The sequence below is a fragment of the Myxine glutinosa genome, chromosome 7 (genome assembly GCF_964187855.1).
Source record: "Myxine glutinosa chromosome 7, kmMyxGlut1.1, whole genome shotgun sequence".
Classification (NCBI taxonomy): domain Eukaryota; kingdom Metazoa; phylum Chordata; class Myxini; order Myxiniformes; family Myxinidae; genus Myxine; species Myxine glutinosa.
Window position 1 is genome coordinate 44996633 of NC_136267.1, and position 24278 is coordinate 45020910.

The 24278-nt window shown below is 49.0% G+C and overlaps 1 protein-coding gene across 5 annotated transcripts in view; it reads left to right on the plus strand.

Moving 5' to 3' along the window:
• DNAAF3 (dynein axonemal assembly factor 3) overlaps positions 1 to 24278 on the plus strand; it is a 66491-nt gene that overhangs the window by 24461 nt on the left and 17752 nt on the right. For all 5 annotated transcript variants that reach the window (XM_078781613.1, XM_078781615.1, XM_078781616.1 and 2 more), the window contains 6 exons: positions 2210 to 2367; positions 2690 to 2866; positions 6255 to 6377; positions 16185 to 16307; positions 18034 to 18277; positions 23770 to 23884. In XM_078781613.1, the coding sequence (XP_078637739.1) occupies positions 2210 to 2367; positions 2690 to 2866; positions 6255 to 6377; positions 16185 to 16307; positions 18034 to 18277; positions 23770 to 23884 (940 nt within the window). The remainder of the gene's footprint in view (positions 1 to 2209; positions 2368 to 2689; positions 2867 to 6254; positions 6378 to 16184; positions 16308 to 18033; positions 18278 to 23769; positions 23885 to 24278) is intronic.

Sequence of the window (24278 nt, forward strand, 5' to 3'; positions counted from 1 at the left end):
GACCTTTGGGTTATGTTGACCTTTTGACCTTAAAAATATATCGGATTTTGTCGAGCCACAAACTCGACCGTTTGGTGAAGTTTCATAAGGATTGGTTTAAAATTGTGACCTGTAGGCAAGTATAATTAATTGAACGGACAAACACACACACACACACACACACACACACACACACACACACACACACACACACACACACACACACACACACACACACACACACACACACACACACACACACCGGAGTGATCAACATACTTGTCCAAAAAAAAAGTTTTTTGCCAAGTAACAAACAAACAGACAGCAAAACAAACAGAATAACCAATATACCAACCAGAATAACCAACCAATATACATTTGCAAGTAATAATAATAATAATATAACTAGTGGAAAAATACAATAAAACAAGGAGTTCGAACGAGGCAAATTTGATTGGTTGTGATGACGTAAATGCCATAATGTTTTGTCAATGTATTGCTAAAAGGGAGTATTTTGAAATCGCCCAAAAGGCGATTTGTGTTCTCCAGTGTACAAGTTTATAATGCAATTGAAATAAAATAAAGGATTTTCAAGGTCGTAGAAAAAGACATTCCGGAAGTTTACCGCCGTTGATGCAGCACCTTGTACACCATCTCATTTAACACATTACATGAGTTGTTCGTGCCTGTTGTTTGTGTCCTCTATGCAGTCCTTAAAAACAGCAAGTTTCCTGTTTGAAATGCTTTTCAATATCGTTTGACTGCCAGACAAGTGACAGAGTAGATAAAAAGTATCTCACTCCTCTCTGCACATGTGCGATCAGGACAAATTGAAAGGCAAAGTACTGCTAACTATCGCTTAACCCCACTTTGCGCTTCATGTGCATGGGGTAAAGACTCAGCTGGCTCATGAATGATATTCAGTGGATGGGGTTACTCTACTAGCCCTGTTTGTTCTGTACTACACGTGATGCTGGTCCTCACTTCGTTGTTGGCTGACTGTAAATCCCTTCCAGGCAACTTGGGATGGACCTGAAAAAGATAATGTTGTTGACACACCCTCTGGGGGATTAAAATAAACTTCAACCAAAATGTTTTCATAATCTTTGCACATTTTAAAACTTTTGACTAAACCTATAATTTTAGTTTTTTGCTTTAATGTTTGGCCATTAGCCGATGACCAACTATAATACAGTGCAGTCCGACCCTGCCATTCGCGGTTCCACTATTCGTGGGTTTTGCTTATTCGCGGGTAATAAAATGCAACCAGTTCTCTATTCGCGGGAAAGTGTCCTGCAAATTAGCGGGATTTTTTCTATTCGCGGCCGTGTTCCGCGAAATCACGGTGTTTTTTTTCCTATTTGCGGTCGTGTTCCGCGAATTTGCGGTTTTTCAGGGGCGCAAAAAAAAAAATTCACGAGCCGCTAGCTTGACACATTTATAAAACCCATCTTTCACCAGCCATGCATAAAGCAGCTGGACATACGCAAAAAAAACATCTTCTACGAGCCGCAAACATGATGGTGTTGTGGTTTTTTCAGTTTCACGGTGCAGTATGGTTAAGCTGGTTAAGCACTTTTAATAAGCTATAAGCGTATTCATTCAATAAATTGGAAATGGTGTTTTGTAAGCATTTTAATGAAAGTGTAATCGTATGCATTTGCGGCTGAAAACATTTTAAACTTGAAAAATCTTCCTCTATGAATCACGAACCGCCGGGGACTTATAACGTATCCCCCTTTTCCCCATTGAAACAATGCCACGGCATACATTCGTGGGATTTTCATCGACCTCCGCGGATTATCGTTGACATTCGTGGATTTTGCCTCGCCTTTCTCGGTTTGGTCCTCTCTATTCGCGGATTTTCGCGATTCGGGAACCTCGCCCCCCTTTTTCCATTGAAACAATGCCCCACTATCTGCGGTTTCGCAATTCGCGGGGTGTTCCAGGAACGCGTCTCCCGCGAATAGCGGGATCCCACAGTACTTCTGTATGGGTATATGTGGCTTTTATGGCATTCATTTCAAAAGTAGCAACACACGTCAATTAATTTTATAGTTTATTCCAAATACTCTAGTTTATTATTTACTGGTTTTTGTGATGTCATTACTGTTCATTTATACATTTCACTACATGCTGCATCAGCTATTGGGATAAATACTATATCCAATGGTATATATCCTCAACACAAACGTGTGGTTTACCTGTGTGGTGATTAATGTTGTTACAGAGAAAACGGAGATCTTTTTGGAACTTTTTGGAAACACGCTGATTCGATCCTCAACGGTTTCCTACCTTAGTGATACAGCAAACTTTCTTATCCGTGCTGTTACTGACCCAGAATGGCTGAGGTTAATGCTGCCCTGCATCAACATCACTGCTCTCAAGGTAGCACAGCTCCACCGTAAGGCTGGAATGTTTGTGCACAGTGTTAATGCTCGTAGAAATGCTTGATAAACACAACAGGTAGATTGCAGACTCAGGGAAGTTAAGAGAAATGAATTAACAGAAATGGGACCAACACATATGAAAACTGGCAAACAAAACAGCACCATGAGATGATGATACACACAGGGATGTTTATAAGAATACAATGGTGTGGTTCCAAGGATGGAATAAAATAATAGGAACTAGAGGGGAAGAACAGATAACTCTCATTTTTTTTTAAACAATGAAATATAAATGATATTAATCCTTTGTCCATATCTAGTTCAAAGAGAAGGATCAGCTGGAGGCCATATTCAAGTTCTGGAAGAATCGTGACCGTCGAGTCTTTCCCATTGACAAATTTTGGGACGGTCGACTGCGTCGCTACCTGGGCGTTCGTTATGACAGCCGAATTGGTGCCTATGATTGGGACCTGATGATGAAACTGCATGACAGAGGGGTGTGTAAACTGAATGCATTTACATTCAAGGGCAATCAATTTGTAAATATCTGGGTGTTCTATTGTCAGGTGACTGCATATTTACCAATCATTATGTGTTTCTGTTGATGTCATTGGGTATCAGGGCTGACATGATATCTCAGAGCTAACATACATGCCTTATACCTGTCACGTCCCAGGTTTCACACGGACCGACCGCCATTAATTTTATGGTTTATTCGAAATACTCAATAGTTTATTATTTGCATGTTTCTGTGATGTCATGACTTCATTTCCGCATTTCACCACATGTCGCATCAGCTGCTAGGATAATTACAAAATCCAATGGTATATGCTGTTTGCTCAACCCAAAAAGTGTAGTTTACTTGTTTGGCGCTGAGTAACTGCAAAGGTGTCATATGATGCTTTGCAACCTGAGGATTGCATCAGTGATCGTGCCCTTTTTCAGAGCGGATGTTTAGCCAGCTACGTAGATTGCTATCATTTCGTGTCAGTAGATTCAGTAAACAGGAACGAGAATCAAGAGGTTTTTTTTTTTATTCGGCATGTTCTACCTTCTGCGCATGCGCACCCTTCCGCCATTAACCCCCAATCACGTGGTACCCCGAACCAACAGACACAGCACATGGGTATGTTGAAGTTCCCATGGTACCGTTCAGGACGAGACGGTAGACCATTCTGTGGTGCACTGACCAAAGTTCAAGTTGGTGCCCTGATCTGCACGGGCAATGACATCAGCAGCATACCCAGACTCCCAGAAATGATGTAACGAGCAACATGCTACATAAGCTATCACAATTTTTTCTTTAATTTGGAAACAAAACACAACTAAAATTCGGAGCACACCTTACACTGCACAGTCTCGAGAAAAAAGCACATGGGCAGGAGTCTTTTCAACTCTTGCTTTGCATTTCCGAGCACAATCTATTTATTTCCGACGAGCCGCCATTTTGTCTGAATCTCAATATTCGACAACGCTGAGGGCGTGGGAGGCAGATTTTCATTGGTCGAGAAGACATAAAATGGCGGAATGTTTTTCCAAGTACTGCTAAACTGGAGGTTTTTGGAAATGCCAACAAGGCGATTTGTGTTCCACAGTGTTCAAGTTGTTATTACGGTCCCCGGTCAGTCCGGATAACTCCAGTCTGAACTCGGTGAATCGCAAAGTGACCACGGCAGCCCCATGTCCAGAGCTGCTTTACCATTCAGATTGAAGTTCTTGGCATGAGCAAGTACTGAGCTGGAAGGCAGTCACTTGACAGATCTTATCTTTGGCTGAGCTTACTGTAGTGCCGTGTAAGGCCGAGTGAGGCCGCTGTGGGCGGGGCCGAGGAGGCCGCTGCCGAGGAGGCCGGTGTGGGCGCGGCCGAGGAGGCCGGTGTGGGTCTTCAATCCCACTCCTCCCTCCAGGTCTTTAAAACAGCTGCTCACCAACATCTCTTATCTTTCCCCATCCAAAACCTTGATCTTTTCTACCCCTGCTAATTCACCCCAGATACACTTTTTTGAAATTTTTGATCCACATAAAAACATTGCCTCAAACAGGGAACCATGATTGTCATGGGGCCCGCAAGGCTAACCCCCGCTCTGGCGGGGAAAATGGCCTTAAAACGATCATTCATATTCATTCATCCACTTTTTTGAAATTCCGTCTTCTTTCCTGGAAGTCCCAGCAATGTCCATGTGTTTTATACCTCTCCCATCCCCACCCCTCTTCCCAAGCACATAACTCCTCCTATAGTCGTCTTGATCCGCCTGTATCAAGCCCGATTGGCTCCTTACTTTGGGGCATGAACGCCTCTTGATCCAGATGAGGAGTCACCCTGATTGGTGGCATTATCGGGAGGCATGTACGTGCTGTGATCCCATGTTTTCCCCGAAACAAAGCTTACCGGTTTAGGGCCGTTTGCTACTCACCTGGGCCGTGGTATGAAGAGTCTCTGCACGTATGAGGAGATGAAGTGGGGAAAGGAACGAAAGGAGATAGGAAAATCGGTCCAGAAAATAAACAATTGGCGAGGTACATGCTACACTATATATTACATACACAACACACATGTATTCACGTCTAATATGATACGCTTAACTGAACAGATACTTAAGTAAAAGCCATTATACTAAAGATTCCTGAACTTAACCCCAAGGTGCCATAACCACAACAATATAATTCATTTGAAATAAAATCAAATCTTTAAAGGCTGTAAAAACGAGAGCAATGCGACTGTGTCGCCAATATGCCTCCGCATAGTACCACAACGGGTAGATGCCCTCGTTCACCATCCTAAAAATAAACAAGTTTCATTTCAAGTATCACATTTTCACCTGCCACGACAGGTTTCACATCGATCGGTGAAGCGGTTTCAGAAAAGGGATTTAAAAAAAATAAACATTTTTGGCTGGTATACCACTTCACCTATGACCATCATTATCATGCTTTTGTTCCCCCTTTGGGAGTGCTTGACAATGTGTCAAGTTTCAAATTTTTCCATTCGGCGGTTTCTGAGAAATAATTTTTTAATTATTTGCTTTTAATCCAAGATGGCGCCCATACCACGTGACCAATGACGTCACAATTATAAAAAACATTCTGCATGTGTGTCACTCCTACCCTGAAAGTTTCGTCTCAATCAGACATGTGGTTGCTGAGAAAAACGAGCTTTAGCCAGTACGGACGGACGGAAGGACGGACGTACAGACGGACAACCCGAAAACATAATCCGTCTGGCGACTTTGTCGGTATCAAATAAAGAAAACCAAACATTTTTTTGGAAGTTTACCGTTGCTGGTGCATCCCCTTATTTAACACACTCGGGGTAAGGGTCTTCTGGCTGGAAGGATGTTTAAAAACCTTTCTTAGGTATCGTTATTGTTTGGACAAATATAATAAAATGAAAGCTTTGGATTGATATTTCCATTTGCTGACACTCCATGTCTGATTTAACATCCCATCTGCATATCAAAGTCATCAGTATTCAGGAAATACGGACAATGTCCAGAACTGACCAATTACTTGCAGCATCACGTGCACATTACACTGTGCTGCTTGCACACTGCACCTTTGTGATAAAGTTGTACAGGTCTACTTCAAGTCAAGATGACGTCACAAATATCTCATTAAAAAACCCTCGAGTTGCACCAATATCTTGTGGGACGTTGGAAGTCAGAAGTCAGTGTCCATTTGTCTTTTTACCTCTCCCAACCCCCCCCCCCCTCCCCACACCCCTTCCCATGGCTCCTCCCCCCAAGCCCTCTCCCTCCCACAGATCTTCCGATGTCCCTGCTCTCAATCTATGCCATTCTTGCCTGGTACTTCCCTACACGTGCTGCTCGAGTTACCTCGTGCGACTTCCTCCAAGTGATGCCCTGCACACCTGTGTCTATTTTTCAGGCCAAGTTGATCGGTAGCCGGGAGTACACCCGATGGCGAGACAAGGGCATTGCGTTTGAACCCAGAGAAGGAATCTTTGAGGAGGCAAACAAAACCCTCGCCTCAGGGATACTCCTGATGCATGTACGGTATGCTCTTATTATTACATACTCGTACTCCTGATGCATGTACGGTATGCTCTTATTATTACATACTCGTACTCCTGATGCATGTACTGTATGCTCTTATCATTACATACTCATACTCATACTGCATGTACTGTATGCTCTTATCATTACATACTCATACTCCTGATGCATGTACGGTATGCTCTTATTATCACATACTCATACTCCTGATGCATGTACTATATGCTCTTATTACACACTCATACTCCTGATGCATGTACGGTATGCTCTTATTATTACATACTCATACTCCTGATGCATGTACGGTATTGTGGTGCTGTGCACACACAACTCGTTTGCCACGAAGGTAGGCCACCACTCGTTGTACAAACCAAAACACTTTATTCAAGGCTCGCACGTAAGCACTGGGCGGGCTCGACTTTCGAGCCCGCATATATGTCCCGAGGCCACGCCTTGCCCCCGGGCGTGGCCGGTCGGCCGAAAGGCGGGGCATGTATCTCAGTTCCACCCTGCGCCTCGTGACGCCTTTACTCCGGGCATGGCCCGAGCTGCGCTTCCATGCCCGGACACTCGTGCCACCCACTGGTGCGTGGAATTATTGCCCACTGACATTGTGTCCGCCACAAGCGCCCCCCCCCCCCCCAGAATTCCCGCGCACCTGAAGGGTGAGCTTGCGGGGAAGCTGGATGACCCGGCCGAAACGCCCTCTGGTGATGCGTGCAGGGCTGGGGGGGTAGCGGGACGGCGGGGCTGGGGGGTGCCGGGTGTCTGCCCGCCGGGGGGCGGACTCGACGCGGAGGCAGAGCTGCTTGCGGGGGGTGGTCCAGATCGAGGTGGGCCGGCTTGAGGCGGTCCACGGAGATACGATCTGGAGTACCGCCGATGTCCACGGTGAAATGCTTGTCCCCAGTCTCCAGCACGCGGAAGGGCCCGTCGTACGGGGGCCGCAGCGGCGCCCGATGGGCGTCGTGCCTGACAAAAACGTACTCCGCCGTGCGAAGCTCCGGGGCGACGTGGGAGGACGGGCAACCGTGGTGTGCCGTCGGCACCGGGGCGAACCTGCTGGCGGCCTCCTGAAGGGTGGAGCGCTGTTGCGCCGCGGACCAAGGGGCCGTGGAGTCGGGATAAATTTGCCCGGTACCCGCAGTGGTTGCCCGAAGACCAGCTCCCCCGAGAACGCGCGCAGGTCGTCCATGGGCGCCGTCCTGAGGCCCAGCAGGACCCAGGGGAGCCTGTCTGCCCAGCTGCCGTCGTGGAGGCTGGCCCGGAGCGCGGCCTTCATTGAGCGATGGAAGCGCTCGCACAGGCCGTTGGCCTGGGGGTGGTAAGCCGAGGTGCGGTGCAGCTTGACGCCGAGCCCTTGCGCCACTGCTCCCCAGAGCTCCGAGGTGAACTGGGGGCCGCGGTTGGATGAGATGTCCGAGGCGCTCGCGACCCTCGAGTCCGAGGTGCTCGCGACCCTCGACCCTCGAGCTCGCAACCCGAGGCGCTCGCGACTAGGATGTCGTCCAGGTAGACGTAGATGAAGGACAAGTCGCGCAAGACGCTGTCCGTGAGCCGCTGGAACGCCTGGGCCGCATTTTTCAACCCAAAGGGCATCCGGAAGAACTCAAAGAGGCCGAAAGGTGTGATGACGGCCGTCTTTGGTACATCGTCCAGTTGTACGGGGACCTGGTGGTAGCCCCGGATGAGGTCCACCTTGGAGAAAATGGTCGTTTTCGCCAACCGGGCGGAAAAGTCCTGAATATGCGGGACCGGGTAGCGGTCGGGGGTGGTGGCGTCATTGAGCCGGCGGTAGTCACCGCACGGCCGCCATCCGCCACCAGGCTTGGGCACAATGTGCAGAGGAGAGGCCCATGCGCTGTTGGAGCGCCGTACGATGCCTAGCCGCTCCAGCGTGGCGAACTCCGCTTTCGCCACGGCGAGCTTCGTGGGGTCGAGGCGGCGCGCCAGGGCGTAGACCGGTGGTCCGACGGTGGGGATATGCTGCTCCACCCCGTGTTTGACGGCCACCGCTGAAAAGATGGGCCGCGTGAGCGCCAGAAAACTGGCGAGGAGGCGGGTAAACCCGTCCGCTGCCGGAAGCGTACAGACTAACTTCGCTGGGATGGAACCGCTCAGCAAGCCGCTTGGTAAGCCGCTCGGTGAGCCACTCAGCGAGCTGCTCAACGAGCCACTCGGCGAACAAGCGAGCGAGCTGAAGGTTTCGGCCTGGATGAGGCGTCGACGCTTAACGTCCACCAACAGCCCATTCGCACAAAGGAAGTCCGCACCGAGCAGGGCCATTGGCACGCTGGCGGTGACGAAAGACCATTTGAAGCACTGCCCTCTGAAACGCAGCGAGAGGCAACGCTTCCCGAATGTGCAGATGGGTGTTTCTTTGGCAGCGTACAAGGTGGGGCCCCGGCCCGCGGCTTGCTTGTCGGACGCGGAGGCATGGAGGACGCTTACCTGCGCTCCCGTGTCGCACAGAAAACGACTAGACGAGTTGTCTGTGATGAACAGGAGGCTGCCGGAATGGCCGACGCGCATGGCCGCAAGTGAGCGCCGGCCCGGTCGTTTCCCTACCCGTCAAAAGAACACGGCGGGCGGCACGCTCTAGCCTTGCGGCCGAACCTGGCATGATAGTAGCACCAGGTTTGTGGTGGTGGCTGCCGCGTCGGCCGTGCCGGCGGTGGTGGTGGTGGCGGCGGCGTTAGTGGGCGGGGCGTAGCAGCGGCCACGAGGGAAGCAGGGGGCGCTGTAGCCTCCGCACCGGGATCCACTATGGCAGCACCGTACACCGACCGCGTGTCGCAGGCAACGAAAAATTTGTCCGCCTCTCCGGCCAGGGCACGGGGTTCCGTTAAGTTCGAACCGGCCAGCGCGAGCCGCACCTGCACAGGTAGCTGGCGGAGGAAAAGCGCTCGGAACAGGAAATCCGGGCGCTGGTCTCCAAGAAGGGACAACATAAAATCCATCCGAACGGACGGTCGTGTGTCGCCGAGGGCGGGAAGGTCCAGGAGGCGGTCGGCGCGTTCGGCCTCCGTGAGCCCGAACGTGGCGAGGAGAAGACGTTTGAGCGCCGCATACTTGTGGGCGCCCGGCGGGCGCCGAAAGATGGACACAACGCGGGCGGCAGTGCCGGGCCCGAGGGCGGCGACCACGTGGTAGTACATGGTGTCGTCCGCCGTGATGCCCCGGAGCTGGAATTGAGCTTCGGCCTGTACAAACCAAACGTCGGCTTGTGCTTCCCAGAACTCCGGGAGTTTGACGGCGACAGCGTTGGTAGCCATGGCACGTTCAGGAGTCAGCTACGGCTGAACCAGTCGGGGTCAGCAATGTGGTGCTGTGCACACACAACTCGTTTGCCACGAAGGTAGGCCACCACTCGTTGTACAAACCAAAACACTTTATTCAAGGCTCGCACGTAAGCACTGGGCGGGCTCGACTTTCGAGCCCGCATATATGTCCCGAGGCCACGCCTTGCCCCCGGGCGTGGCCGGTCGACCGAAAGGCGGGGCATGTATCTCAGTTCCACCCTGCGCCTCGTGACGCCTTTGCTCCGGGCGTGGCCCGAGCTGCGCTTCCACGCCCGGACACTCGCGCCACCCACTGGTGCGCGGAATTATTGCCCACTGACATTGTGTCCGCCACAGTATGCTCTTATTATTACATACTCATACTCCTGATGCATGTACTGTATGCTCTTATTATTACATACTCATACTCCTGATGCATGTACTGTATGCTCTTATTATTACATACTCATACTCCTGATGCATGTACTGTATGCTCTTATTATTACATACTCATACTGCATGTACTGTACGCTCTTATTATTACATACTCATACTCCTGATGCATGTACGGTATGCTTTTATTATTACATACTCATACTCCTGATGCATGTACTTTATGCTCTTATTATTACATACTCATACTCATACTGCATGTACTGTATGCTTTTATTATTACATACTCGTACTCCTGGTGCATGTACTGTATGCTCTTATTATTACATTGTGGGAGCTGTGCTCGCACGATAAAGCCAGACAAAATGGACGACACAGGAACGAAGTTTCACCGAGCTATTTATTTCGCTCAAAACCAAAGAAATCAAAAGCACACTGAATCCGCCCCTCGAACGGGCGGCAATTTATGTCGCAAACTGAACACCCAAAAGCCACGCCTCTCAGGCGGGGCGTGGTATGCAAAATAGGTAAGTCACGCCTCTCGACGGGGCGTGGTATGCAAGGCAAGTGTTCGCCCGAGAAGGGCAAGTCTGGACACGCCCGGGCGAGTCCGGACACGTGACCGCACGCCGGTTGTGTCATCGGCCGGTGCACGGTAATTGTGTCATGCTTCCAGTAACCGCTACATGCGCCCCCCCAGAATTAACCTGCACCGGGAGAGTCAGTTTGAGGTGGGGTCCTGATGACCCAGCCGAAACGACCCCTGGCGATTCGTGTGGGGGTGGTAGGCGGCGTGGCGGTGGATGGTTGGGTGGGGGGCTTGGTCGACGGGGGACGGCCCCGCCGTGGAGGAAGGGCCAACCGTGGAGGTTGGTCGAGGTCCAAATGGGCCGGCCTGAGGCGGTCCACGGAGATGCGGTCCGGCTTGCCGCCGATGTAGACGATGAATGACTTGTCGTCCCTCTGCAGGACCCGGAAAGGTCCATCGTACGGCGGCCGGAGCGGTCCCCGGTGTGCGTCGTGCCGGATAAAAACGTACACCGCATTGCAAAGTGCTGGGGGGACGTGGGGTTGGGGGCAGCCGTGGTGGGACGTGGGCATGGGGGCAAATCTCCTGGCGGCCTCCTGGAGGTCCGAGCGTTGGCGAGCCGCGGACCAGGGGCCAGTGGCATCAGGGATGAATTCGCCCGGCACGCGCAGTGGCTGGCCGTAGACCAGCTCGGCGGTGGAAGCCTGGAGGTCCTCTTGAGGGGCTGTGCGGAGGCCCAATAGGACCCACGGGAGCCTGTCGGCCCAACCGTCGTCCTGGAGGCTGGCTCTGAGAGCGGCCTTCATCGAGCGGTGGAACCGCTCGCACAAGCCATTGGCTTGGGGGTGGTAGGCCGTGGTGCGGTGAAGCTTGACCCCCAAGGCCTGGGCGACCGTGCCCCAAAGCTCGGAGGTGAATTGCGGGCCTCTGTCGGAGGAGATGTCCGAGGGCGTGCCGAAACGGGCAATCCAAGTGCCAATGAAGGCCTGCGCCACGTCGGCGGATGTTGTTGATGCCAGCGGGACGGCCTCCAGCCACCTGGTGGTCCTGTCCACCATCGTGAGGAGGTGGGTGAAGCCCCGCGAGGAGGGAAGGGGTCCCACCAGGTCCACATTGACGTGGTCGAAGTGCCGCGCGGGCACGTCGAATGGTGCCAACGGGGCCTGGGTGTGCCGGTGGACCTTCGCGCGCTGGCAGGTGACACAGGCATTGGCCCAGTCGCGGACGTCCTTATGGAGCCCATGCCAGACGAACTTTGCTGCCACGAGCTTCTGTGATGCTTTCCAGCCCGGGTGGGAAAGGCCGTGGAGGGTGTCAAAAATGTGCCGCTGCCATCCGGTGGGCACGATGGGGCGACGTTGGCCCAGGGAAACGTCGCACAGGAGAACTGTGCCTGTGTCCTCGAAGGGGACGTCAGCCAACCGCAGGCCTGTGTCCGCTGTCCGGAGGGCTTGCACCGCGGGGTCGGCGGTCTGGTCGGCCGCCATGCAGGCGAAGTCCACACCCAGGTGTATGGCGTTCGCGCCGGACCGGGAGAGGCAATCGGCCACAGCGTTGTCCTTGCCCGCGACGTGCCGGATGTCCGTTGTAAATTCGGACACAGCGGAGAGGTGGCGCTGCTGGCGGGCCGACCATGGCTCCGTAACCTTGGCCATAGTGAAGACCAGGGGTTTGTGGTCCACAAACGCCGTGAACGGGCGGCCCTCCAAAAGATGGCGGAAATGGCGCACAGCCAGGTAAAGGCCGAGGACCTCGCGGTCGAAAGCGCTATACTTGCGCTCGTTAGGGCGAAGCCGCCGGCTGAAGAAGGCCAGCGGTTGCCAAGCCCCGTTCACCCACTGTTAATGCACGGCGCCCACCGCGTAGTCGGAAGCGTCCGTGGTGAGGGCGATGGGTGCGTCAAGCGCCGGGTGCGCCAGCATGGTCACGTTGGCGAGGGCCAGCTTAGCGCCCGTGAACGCCGCGTCCATCTGTGGTCCAGGCGACGTCGTGCTTGGCCGGCTTGCCCCGGAGGGCATCGTACAGGGGGCGCATGAGTTGGGCGGCGCGAGGCACGAACCGGTGGTAGAAATTTACCATCCCCAAAAATTCCTGTAGGGCCTTGATGGAGTGGGGGCGTGGGAAACTTGTGACTGCCTCCACCTTGGTAGGCAGCGGGACGGCCCCGCACTTCGTGATGCGGTGCCCCAGGAAGTCGACGGCCGTTACGCCAAACTGGCATTTCGCCGGGTTGATGATGAGGCCGTGCTGGTCGAGGCGCTCAAAAAGTGCGCGCAGGTGGACGAGGTGCTCCGCCCGGGAAGTGCTGGCGATGAGAATGTCATCCAGGAAGACGAACAGAAAGGTGAGATCGCGCAGCACACAGTCCATCAGCCGCTGGAAGGCCTGTGCCGCGTTCTTAAGGCCGAATGGCATTCGGAGGAACTCGAAGAGGCCAAAAGGTGTAATTACAGCCGTCTTCGGAACGTCGGCCGGTCGGACAGGTACCTGGTGGTAGCCCCGAATAAGGTCGACCTTGGAGAAGATCACCCGCCCCACCAAACGGGCGGAAAAGTCCTGTATGTCTGGTATCGGGTACCGGTCGGGGGTGGTGTTGGCGTCGTTGCGGTGGCGGTAATCGCCGCATGGTCGCCATCCGCCACCCGGTTTGGGCACGATGTGCAGGGGCGAGGCCCATGCGCTATTCGAGCGTCGCACAATGCCCAATCGCTCCAGCGCGTCGAATTCTGCCCTCGCCACGGCGAGTTTGGCCGGGTCGAGGCGACGCGCCCTGGCGTAGACCGGTGGACCTGTGGTCGGGATGTGGTGTTCGACGCCGTGCTTGACGGCGACGGCCGAAAACGTCGGCTGCGTGAGGGCGGGTAACTCGGCGAGTAGGCGGGTGAAATCGTCCACGGCCGGGAGCGCGCAGGCTAGCTTGGTCGGAGCGGAGCTGCTCAATGAGCAAGCGAGCGAGCTGAAGGTCTCCGCGTTGATGAGCCGAAGCCGTTTGACATCGACCAAAAGCCCATGCGCGCAAAGAAAATCTGCACCCAGCAAGTCCATGGGCACGTTCGCCATGATGAAGTCCCACCTGAAGCGCTGGCCCCCGAAGCAGAATGCAAAGCTGCACGAACCGAAGGTGCGGATGGAGGAGCCGTTTGCGGCGACCAAGGCGGGGCCGCACAGCGCGGCCTATTTGTCCTGCACCGAGGCGGGTATCACGCTCAGCTGCGCACCGGTGTCACACAAAAAACGCCGCCCGGACTGTGTCCGTGATAAACAGAAGGCTGCCTGAATGGCCGACGCTCATGGCAGGCAGCGAGCGCCGGCCTGGTCGTTTCCCGACCCGCCGAAAGTGCACGGTGGGCGGCACGTTCTGGCCTTTTTCCTGAACCTGGCATGGTAATAGCACATGGTCCGCTCTGGTGGAGGCTCCGGCGGTCGCGTCGGGTTCGGTCGACGGGGCGTCGCGGCGGCCGTCAGTGGCGCGGACTCGGCCGGTGGTGTCGCCGGTCGTGGTGCGGGCGTTGCCTCGGTCGGCCCAGGGTTCCAGGCGGCCGCTCCGACATGTCACCTGGCCGAGAAAAATTTATCGGCCTCCTTGGCCAGGGCGCGAGGGTCCGTGATGGGCGAATTAGCCAAAGCTAACCGTACCTGCCCGGGTAGCCGTTATGGAAACAGCTCGCGGAAGAGGAAGTCCGGGCTGTGGTCAATGAGAAGAGCAAGCATGTGGTCCATGCTTTCGGATGGACGGGCCTCGCCCAGCTCCGGGAGGTGTAGTAGTTGTCGTGCGCGTTCGGTCTCCGTGAGTCCAAACGCACCGAGGAGTAGGCCTTTGAGCGCGCCGTATTTTTCGGCGTTCGGTGGGTGCTGGAGGAAGCTCAGGACCCGGGCAGCGGAGGAGGCAGTGAGCGCAGAGACCACATGGTGGTAGCGCGTCGTGTCCTCCATAATTTTCCGCAGGGCGAAGAGAGAATCCGCTTGAGCAAACCAAACGGCCGCGTGCGACTCCCAAAAGCCCGGGAGCTTCAAAGCTACAGCTGACTCCATCGCCGTGTTCTTAGAAAGGGGTCACCAATTGTGGGAGCTCTGCTCGCACGATAAAACCAGACAAAATGGACGACACAGGAACGAAGTTTCACCGAGCTATTTATTTAGCTCAAAACCAAAGAACTCAAAAGTACACTGAATCCGCCCCTCTAACGGGCGGCAATTTATGTCGCAAACTGAACACACAAAGGCCATGCCTCTCAGGCGGGGCGTGGTATGCAAGGCAAGTGTTCACCCGAGAAGGGCAAGTCTGGACACGCCCGGGCGAGTCCGGACACGTGACCGCTCGCCGGTTGCGTCATCGGCCGGTGCACGGTAATTGTGTCATGCTTCCTTTAACCGCTACAACATACTTATACTTCTGATGCATGTACTGTACGCTCTTATTATTACATACTCATTCTCCTGATGCATGTACTGTATGCTCTTATTATTACATACCGGTACTCGTACTCCTGATGCATGTACTGTATGCTCTTATTATTACATACTCGTACTGCATGTACTGTTTGCTCTTATTATTACATACTCGTACTCATACTGCATGTACTGTATGCTCTTATTATTACATACTCATACTCCTGATGCATGTACTGTACGCTCTTATTATTACATACTCGTACTCATACTGCATGTACTGTATGCTCTTATTATTACATACTCGTACTCATACTGCATGTACTGTATGCTCTTATTATTACATACTCGTACTCCTGATGCATGTACTGTATGCTCTTATTATTACATACTCATACTGCATGTACTGTATGCTCTTATTATTACATACTCGTACTCCTGATGCATGTACTGTATGCTCTTATTATTACATACTCATACTGCATGTACTGTATGCTATTATTATTACAAAATGAAAACCTGCCTCATATCCGTCCTTCCTAATTTTGTTGTTAAGGAGGTAAGTGTATATGTACAAAATTATTATCTAAAAATGCATGTGGAATAGGGGAGGTGAGAAGATAAAATGAATAGAAAAGGGAGGAAATGTGGAAGCATAAGGAAGAAATGGGAGGGGACAAGAATTGTGGAAGAGGAGGATAGAAGATTGAAGTTGAGGAGGATGGGAGGTTCGGGAGGGGATAGAATAGTTGTGGAGGAGAAGGGTATGGAATAAAATTTGGGAGGTGGACAGTTGAAGAGTTGGGAAAGGAGAGGGTAGATTAATTGGGAAGGGAAAGGAAGAAGAATTAGGCATTCGTTGGTGGACCTTAAAGATCCCACGGTGTCCTTCACAAAGAGTAGGCTAGCTATCTCTGGCACCCTGAACAAATTCCAAATTCCTGCCCGAAGCCTCAGCAGGCATGCATCAACGGCACAGTTGTGCCCTCAGCCAATGATGCTACCCCACAGCCCTGTGCTGCATACGCAGTAAGAAGAACACCAAAGTCCTGTCACCTCCTCCATCAGGGCAGATGATCCAGATGGAGATGATGAGCTTTAATTCATTTCACGTTGCACCATTTGCCTGTCTATGCGCAGGTAAACACGCATACATGATAAGATAATCAGGTGTCCATGTTTGTACAAACACAAACCCTTTTTTGCGCAGAATGGAGAACGTCGGCCTGTAAGAGGCTACTGGGGTGATATTGTGACCAGTCCATTTGTGTCATTTGGTATTGAGACCGAGGAGGAGAATCTGAAAAAAACACGCAATGGAGTCCATGTCAACGTGAGTGTGAAAACTCAAATACACACACGTCTCACACATCACAAAAATACACATGTATCACACATCACAAAAATACACACGTGTCACACATCGCAAAAATACACACATGTATCACACATCACAAAAATACACACATGTATCACACATCACAAAAATACACACATGTATCACACATCACAAAAATACACATGTATCACATCATAAAAATACACACATGTATCACACATCACAAAAATACACACATGTATCACACATAACAAAAATACACACATGTATCACACATCACAAAAATACACACATGTATCACAAAAATACACACATGTATCACACATCACAAAAATACACACATGTATCACACATCACAAAAATACACATGTATCACACATCACAAAAATACACACATGCATCACACATCACAAACATACACACATGTATCACACATCACAAACATACACACATGTATCACCCATCACAAAAATACACACGTATCACACCACAAAAATCACAAGAATACACACATGTATCACACATCACAAAAATCACAAAAATACACATGTCACACATCACAAAAATACACACATGTATCACATCACAAAAATACACACATGTATCACATCACAAAAATACACACATGTATCACACATCACAAACATACACACATGTATCACACATCACAAAAATACTCGTGTCACACATCACAAAAATACTCGTGTCACACATCACAAAAATACACACGTGTCACACATCACAAAAATACACGTGTCACACATCACAAAAATACACGTCACACATCACAAAAATACACACATGGATCACACATCACAAAAATACACATGTATCACATCACAAAAACACACATATATCACACATCACAAAATACACACATGTATCACACCACAAAAATACACACATGTATCACACATCACAAAAATAGTCGTGTCACACATCACAAAAATCACAAAAATACACACGTGTCACACGTCACAAAAATCACAAAAATACACGTGTCACACATCACAAAAATCACAAAAATACACGTGTCTCACCACAAAAATACACGTCACACATCACAAAAATACACGTGTCACACATCACAAAAATACACATGTATCACATCACAAAAATACACGTCGCACATCACAAAAATACACACGTGTCACATAACAAAAATCACAAAAATACACGTGTCACACATCACAAAAATACACATGTATCACATCACAAAAATACACGTCGCACATCACAAAAATACACACGTGTCACATAACAAAAATCACAAAAATACACGTGCCACACCACAAATATACACACGTGTCACACAACAAAAATCACAAAAACACACACGTATCACACATCACAAAAATCACAAAAATACGTCACACCACAAAAATCACAAAAATACATGTATCACACATCACAAAAATACACACATGCATCACACATCACAAAAATACACACATGTATCACACATCACAAAAATACACATGTATCACACATCACAAAAATACACATGTATCACACATCACAAAAATACACGTGTCACACGTTCTAGTTTCCTGTTTGTACATCCTCCTGCTTGTTTCCCTGCTGCGGCATTGTCAGTGCGTTGCTTTTCACCCTCTGTCACCCCACTCTTCCATGAGCCTCGATTTTATTGGAATAATTGGTGTCAGAATGTAGAGTACATCATGAGCATGCAGTTGGTTGTGGTTTTGGGATTTTACAGACAGCACGAGACATTTCGTATCACAACCTGCTGGCTTTGTTCCACGAGTTGTTAACCGGGAAGAAATATTCCCATGTGCAAGCGCAACCGGATTCAGGATCCATCGCAACGAGCAACGATTCCGGTCCACTTTCCACAGGAGACTCCATCGTTCTTTCCACAGGAAAGGATTTTCCACAGCAGGAGACTCCAAACACAGACTCCATCGTTTCATCATCTTCTTCATCGACTGAGGCTTATTTTGGTAATTCGCTCGCACAATATTCACCCACCCCCTTATTATCCTCGTCTCCTCTTGGGGTTGATTATGGCCAAAATACTTTCCCCAGGCTCTGTGGCCCAAATACAACCTCACGAGAAAATAGGAATAATTGTGCCCGTGAAAGAACAACAAATGTTAACGTGTCTTAGGAAAGTTTGCACATTTGCTCGTCGTTAATAAGACTTATTTTAACAGTGAGAAGATCAAAGGTTCAGGGTGCAACTTTTCCATGAATCACATGCACGACGGACATTAATAGACACCAGTGCACTTTTACATGCAGTATAAAACACAAACAATGGACAAATACAGTATTTGAACCTGAAGTTACAGCACCATGATCCAAGGGTTCAGATGAGAACTCATGAATTCATCTAAACGGGAAAAGATCTCATCCTTACGGATGGGTTATTTCCCCCCAGAAATATGGATGGGTGAATTCCCAAGAATTACAGACAGGTTATTTCCCCCCAGAATAATGGATGGGTGAATTCCCCAGAATTACAGACAGGTTATTTCCCCCCAGAATAATGGATGGGTGAATCCCCACATTTATAGACGGGTTAATTCCCCCAGAATTATGGATGGGTGAATTCCCCAGAGTTACCGACGGGTTAATTCCCCCAGAATTATGGATGGGTGAATTCCCCAGAGTTACCGACGGGTTAATTCCCCCAGAATTATGGATGGGTGAATTACCCAGAATTGCAGACGGGTTAATTCTCCCAGAATTATGGATGGGTGAATTCCCCAGAATTGCAGACGGGTTAATTCCCCCAGAATTATGGATGGGTGAATTCCCCAGAATTGCAGACAGGTTATTTCACCCCAGAATTATGGATGAGTGAATTCCCTAGAATTACAGACAGGTTAATTCCCCCAGAATTATGGATGGGTGAATTCCCGAGAATTACAGACGCGTTAATTCCCCCAGAAATATGGATGGGTGAATTCCCCAGAGTTATCGACAGGTTAATTCCCCCAGAATTATGGATGGGTGAATTCCCCCAGAATTATGGGTGGGTGAATTCCCCAGAATTGCAGACGGGTTAATTCCACCAGAATTATGGATGGATGAATTCCCCAGAGTTACCGACGGGTTAATTCCCCCAGAATTATGGATGGGTGAATTCCCCAGAGTTACCGACGGGTTAATTCCCCCAGAATTATGGATGGATGAATTCCCCAGAATTGCAGACGGGTTAATTCCCCCAGAATTATGGATGGGTGAATTCCCCAGAATTGCAGACAGGTTATTTCACCCCAGAATTATGGATGAGTGAATTCCCTAGAATTACAGACAGGTTAATTCCCCCAGAATTATGGATGGGTGAATTCCCGAGAATTATAGACGCGTTAATTCCCCCCAGAATTATGGATGGGTGAATTCCCGAGAATTACAGATGCGTTAATTCCCCCAGAATTATGGATGGGTGAATTCCCCAGAGTTACCGACAGGTTAATTCCCCCAGAAATATGGATGGGTGAATTCCCCAGAGTTACCGACAGGTTAATTCCCCCAGAATTATGGATGGGTGAATTCCCCCAGAATTATGGGTGGGTGAATTCCCCAGAATTGCAGACGGGTTAATTCCACCAGAATTATGGATGGGTGAATTCCCCAGAATTGCAGACGGGTTAATTCCCCCAGAATTATGGATGGCTAAATTCCCCCAGAATTATGGGTGGGTGAATTCCCCAGAATTGCAGACGGGTTAATTCCCCCAGAATTATGGTTGGGTGAATTCCCCAGAATTGCAGACGGGTTAATTCCACCAGAATTATGGATGGGTGAATTCCCCAGAATTACAGACAGGTTAATTCCCCCAGAATTATGGATGGCTGAATTCCCGAGAATTGCAGACGTGTTAATTCCCCCCAGAATTATGGATGGGTGAATTCCTCAGAGTTACCGACGGGTTAATTCCCCCAGAAATATGGATGGGTGAATTCCCCAGAGTTACCGACAGGTTAATTCCCCCAGAATTATGGATGGGTGAATTCCCCCAGAATTATGTGTGGGTGAATTCCCCAGAATTGCAGACGGGTTAATTCCACCAGAATTATGGATGGGTTAATTCCCCAGAATTGCAGACGGGTTAATTCCCCCAGAATTATGGATGGCTGAATTCCCCAGAGTTAGACAGGTTAATTCCCCCAGAATTATGGATGGCTGAATTCCCTAGAATTGCAGACGGGTTAATTCCCCCAGAATTATGGATGGTTCAATTCCCCAGAATTGCAGACTGGTTAATTCCCCCAGAATTATGGATGGCTGAATTCCCCAGAATTGCAGATGGGTTAATTCCCCCAGAATTATGGATGGGTGAATTCCCCAGAATTACAGATGGGTTAATTCCCCCAGAATTATGGACGGGTTCATTCCCCCAGAAATATGGATGGGTGAATCCCCAGAATTACAGACGGGTTAAATTCCCCAGAAATATGGATGGGTGAATTCCCCAGAGTTACCGACGGGTTAATTCCTCCAGAATTATGGATGGCTGAATTCCCCCAGAATTATGGATGGGTGAATTCCCCAGAATTACAGATGGGTTAATTCCCCAGAGTTACAGATGGGTTAATTCCCCCAGTGCAAACTGGGGAAATATTTATTCCCTAAAATTCCCCAAATATTTATTGCAAAACCACTTTCCGTACTTGTGCTGGCGTTGAAAACCACTTTTTGCACTTGTGTTATTGTTGCAAAATCACTTGTTTCACTTGTGTTAGTGTTGCAAAACCACTTTCTGCACTTGTTCCGGAGTTGAAAACCACTCTCCGCACTTGAGCTGGTGTTGCAAAACCATTTTCCACACTTGCGCTCGTGTTGAAAACCACGTTCTGCTCTTGTGCCAGTGTTGCAAAACCACTTTCCGCATTTGTGATCGTGTTGAAAACAACTTTTCGCACTTTTGGTTAGTGTTGAAAACCACTTTTTGCACTTGTGCGAGTGTTGAAAACCACTTTTTGCACTTGTGTAAGTGTTGCAAAACCAATTTTCGCACTCGTGTCAGTGTTGCAAAACCACTTTTCCCCAGAGATCAGCTTACAAATGATACTGGGTGTCTGGTTAACGAACTACCTAATGCCATGAGTGACAGAGATGAATGGAAGAAACGTGTCATGGAATGCCGAGCTAGCTCGACGCAGTAAGTAAGTAGTAAGTAATTCCCCCCAGAATTATGGATGGCTGAATTCCCCAGAATTGCAGACAGTTTAATTCCCCCAGAATTATGGATGGGTGAATTCCCCAGAGTTACCGACGCGTTAATTCCACCAGAATTATGGATGGGTGAATTCCCTAGAATTACAGACAGGTTAATTCCCCCAGAATTATGGATGGGTGAATTCCCCAGAATTACAGACGGGTTAATTACCCCAGAAATATGGATGGGTGAATTCCCTAGAATTACAGACAGGTTAATTCCCCCCAGAATTATGGATGGGTGAATTCCCTAGAATTACAGACAGGTTAATTCCCCCAGAATTATGGATGGGTGAATTCCCTAGAATTACAGATGAGTTAATTCCCCAGGAAATATGCAAGGGTGAATTCCCCAGAGTTACCGACGCGTTAATTCCTCCAGAATTATGGATGGGTGAATTCCCCAGAGTTACAGACGGGTTAATTCCCCCAGAATTATCAATGGGTGAATTCCCCAGAGTTACAGACAGGTTAATTCCCCCAGAATTACAGATAGGTTAATTCCCCAGAATTACAGATAGGTTAATTCCCCCAGAATTATCAATGGGTGAATTCCCCAGAGTTACGGATGGGTTAATTCCCCCAGAATTATGGATGGGTGAATTCCCCAGAGTTACCGACGGGTTAATTCCCCCAGAATTATGGATGGGTGAATTCCCCAGAGTTACCGACACGATAATTCCTCCAGATTTATGGATGGGTGAATTCCCCAGAGATACAGATAGGTTAATTCCCCCAGAATTACAGATAGGTTAATTCCCCAGAATTACAGATAGGTTAATTCCCCCAGATTTATCAATGGGTGAATTTCCCAGAGTTACTGATGGGTTAATTCCCCCAGAATTATCAATGGGTGAATTCCCTAGAATTACAGACAGGTAATTTCCCCCAGAATTATGGATGGGTGAATTCCCCAGAATTATGGATGGGTGAATTCCCCAGAATTATGGATGGGTGAATTCCCCAGAATTACAGACAGGTTAATTCCCCCCAGAATTATGGATGGGTGAATTCCCGAGAATTACAGACAGGTTAATTCCCCCAGAATTATGGATGGGTGAATTCCATAGAATTACAGACAGGTTAATTCCCCCAGAATTATGGATGGGTGAATTCCCTAGAATTACAGACGGGTTAATTCCCCCAGAAATATGGATGGCTGAATTCCCCAGAATTGCAGACGGGTTAATTCCCCAGGAAATATGGATGGGTAAATTCCCCAGAGTTACCGACGGGTTAATTCCCCCAGAATTATCAATGGGTGAATTCCCCAGAGTTAGACAGGTTAATTCCCCCAGAATTACAGATAGGTTAATTCCCCAGAATTAGATAGGTTAATTCCCCCAGAATTATCAATGGGTGAATTCCCCAGAGTTACAGATAGGTTAATTCCCCCAGAATTACAGATAGGTTAATTCCCCAGAATTAGATAGGTTAATTCCCCCAGAATTATGGGTGGGTGAATTCCCGAGTTACAGATGGGTTAATTCCCCCAGAATTATCAATGGGTGAATTCCCCAGAGTTACAGATAGGTTAATTCCCCCAGAATTATCAATGGGTGAATTCCCCAGAATTACAGACGGGTTAATTCCCTCAGGATTGGTGTATTATGTAGTACTAGCAATGGTACCCGCCCTACGCGCGGGGCTTCAATTGGGAGGCCCAAATGAAAAGGCAAAATATAGATTTGCATTATGCCTATTTTACTGCAGGGGTTCCAGGAATACACACAAAAAATCGTTGCAATCAGTGCAGCCGTTTTTGCGGTACCCGGGACAATAACATAACGTTAGGTGTGAGTCCAAAGCTGAAAATGCTGGAGCCCAAAGCTGAAATTGGAAAAGCAATATAGCCTAATTTACTCCAGGGGGTCCCAGGATTACCCACCCAAAATTTTGTTGCGATCGGTTCAGCCGTTTTTGCAATACCTGGGAACACAGACAGATATTTGGTGAATTATAGTAAGATAATTTGCAATATCCATTCCCACTGGGAGTGGCACTATGCCATACATATTTAGAAAGAGAGAATTGGGGTTACCCCCACTTTCAATTCCCCTGCCCCCCAGGCCATGATTTTTTTTAACCCACCGAAAACGTTCCCACACACATCTTGAGCACAATCACGGGTTCTCAACTCATTCCACCCACTTTCCAGCGGTTCAGGGTTTATACATAGAATTCAAACAAACGCCTCTCAAATTAATTAGATGATATGATATGCAGTATGATGATTCCTTACCACAAGCAAAACTTCTCTTTGCAGATTTCCTTTCTCCTGGAGCTGTGACGATCCATTTTCTGAATCTGGATTCAGTTTCCCAATTCCATTTAAAGAGCAAATACACCGACCTCTTCAATGTTTTGTACTTTTCAAACAGGTGAGCATTTTACCCAGTCGAATGAAGAATCAAATGAACACCAACTTGCATTCATGACTTTCAGTAAAGCAGAAAGAAAACATGTTCTCACCTGACGAAAGGTAGAACTTTGGTTAAAACAATATCTATGTAAAAATTGAAAAATCTGGTGTGAAAAAGTCATCAATAAAGTCAGAGAAGGAAAAGTTGTCCTGTGACAATCAATGATGTTTATTTTCGCCTATTAGCCAAGAGTAGCTTGCTGCGCATTGCTTCTTCGAATATACTTGGTTGAGGATGAATAATCTTAAGAAGCACAGGAATTAGCCAATATACCCATCAAGGAAAGGTGACCGGACGGCATGGGATTTGATGGAATTGGGAAGCACGAATGAAGGAATGGCATTGAAAGTGC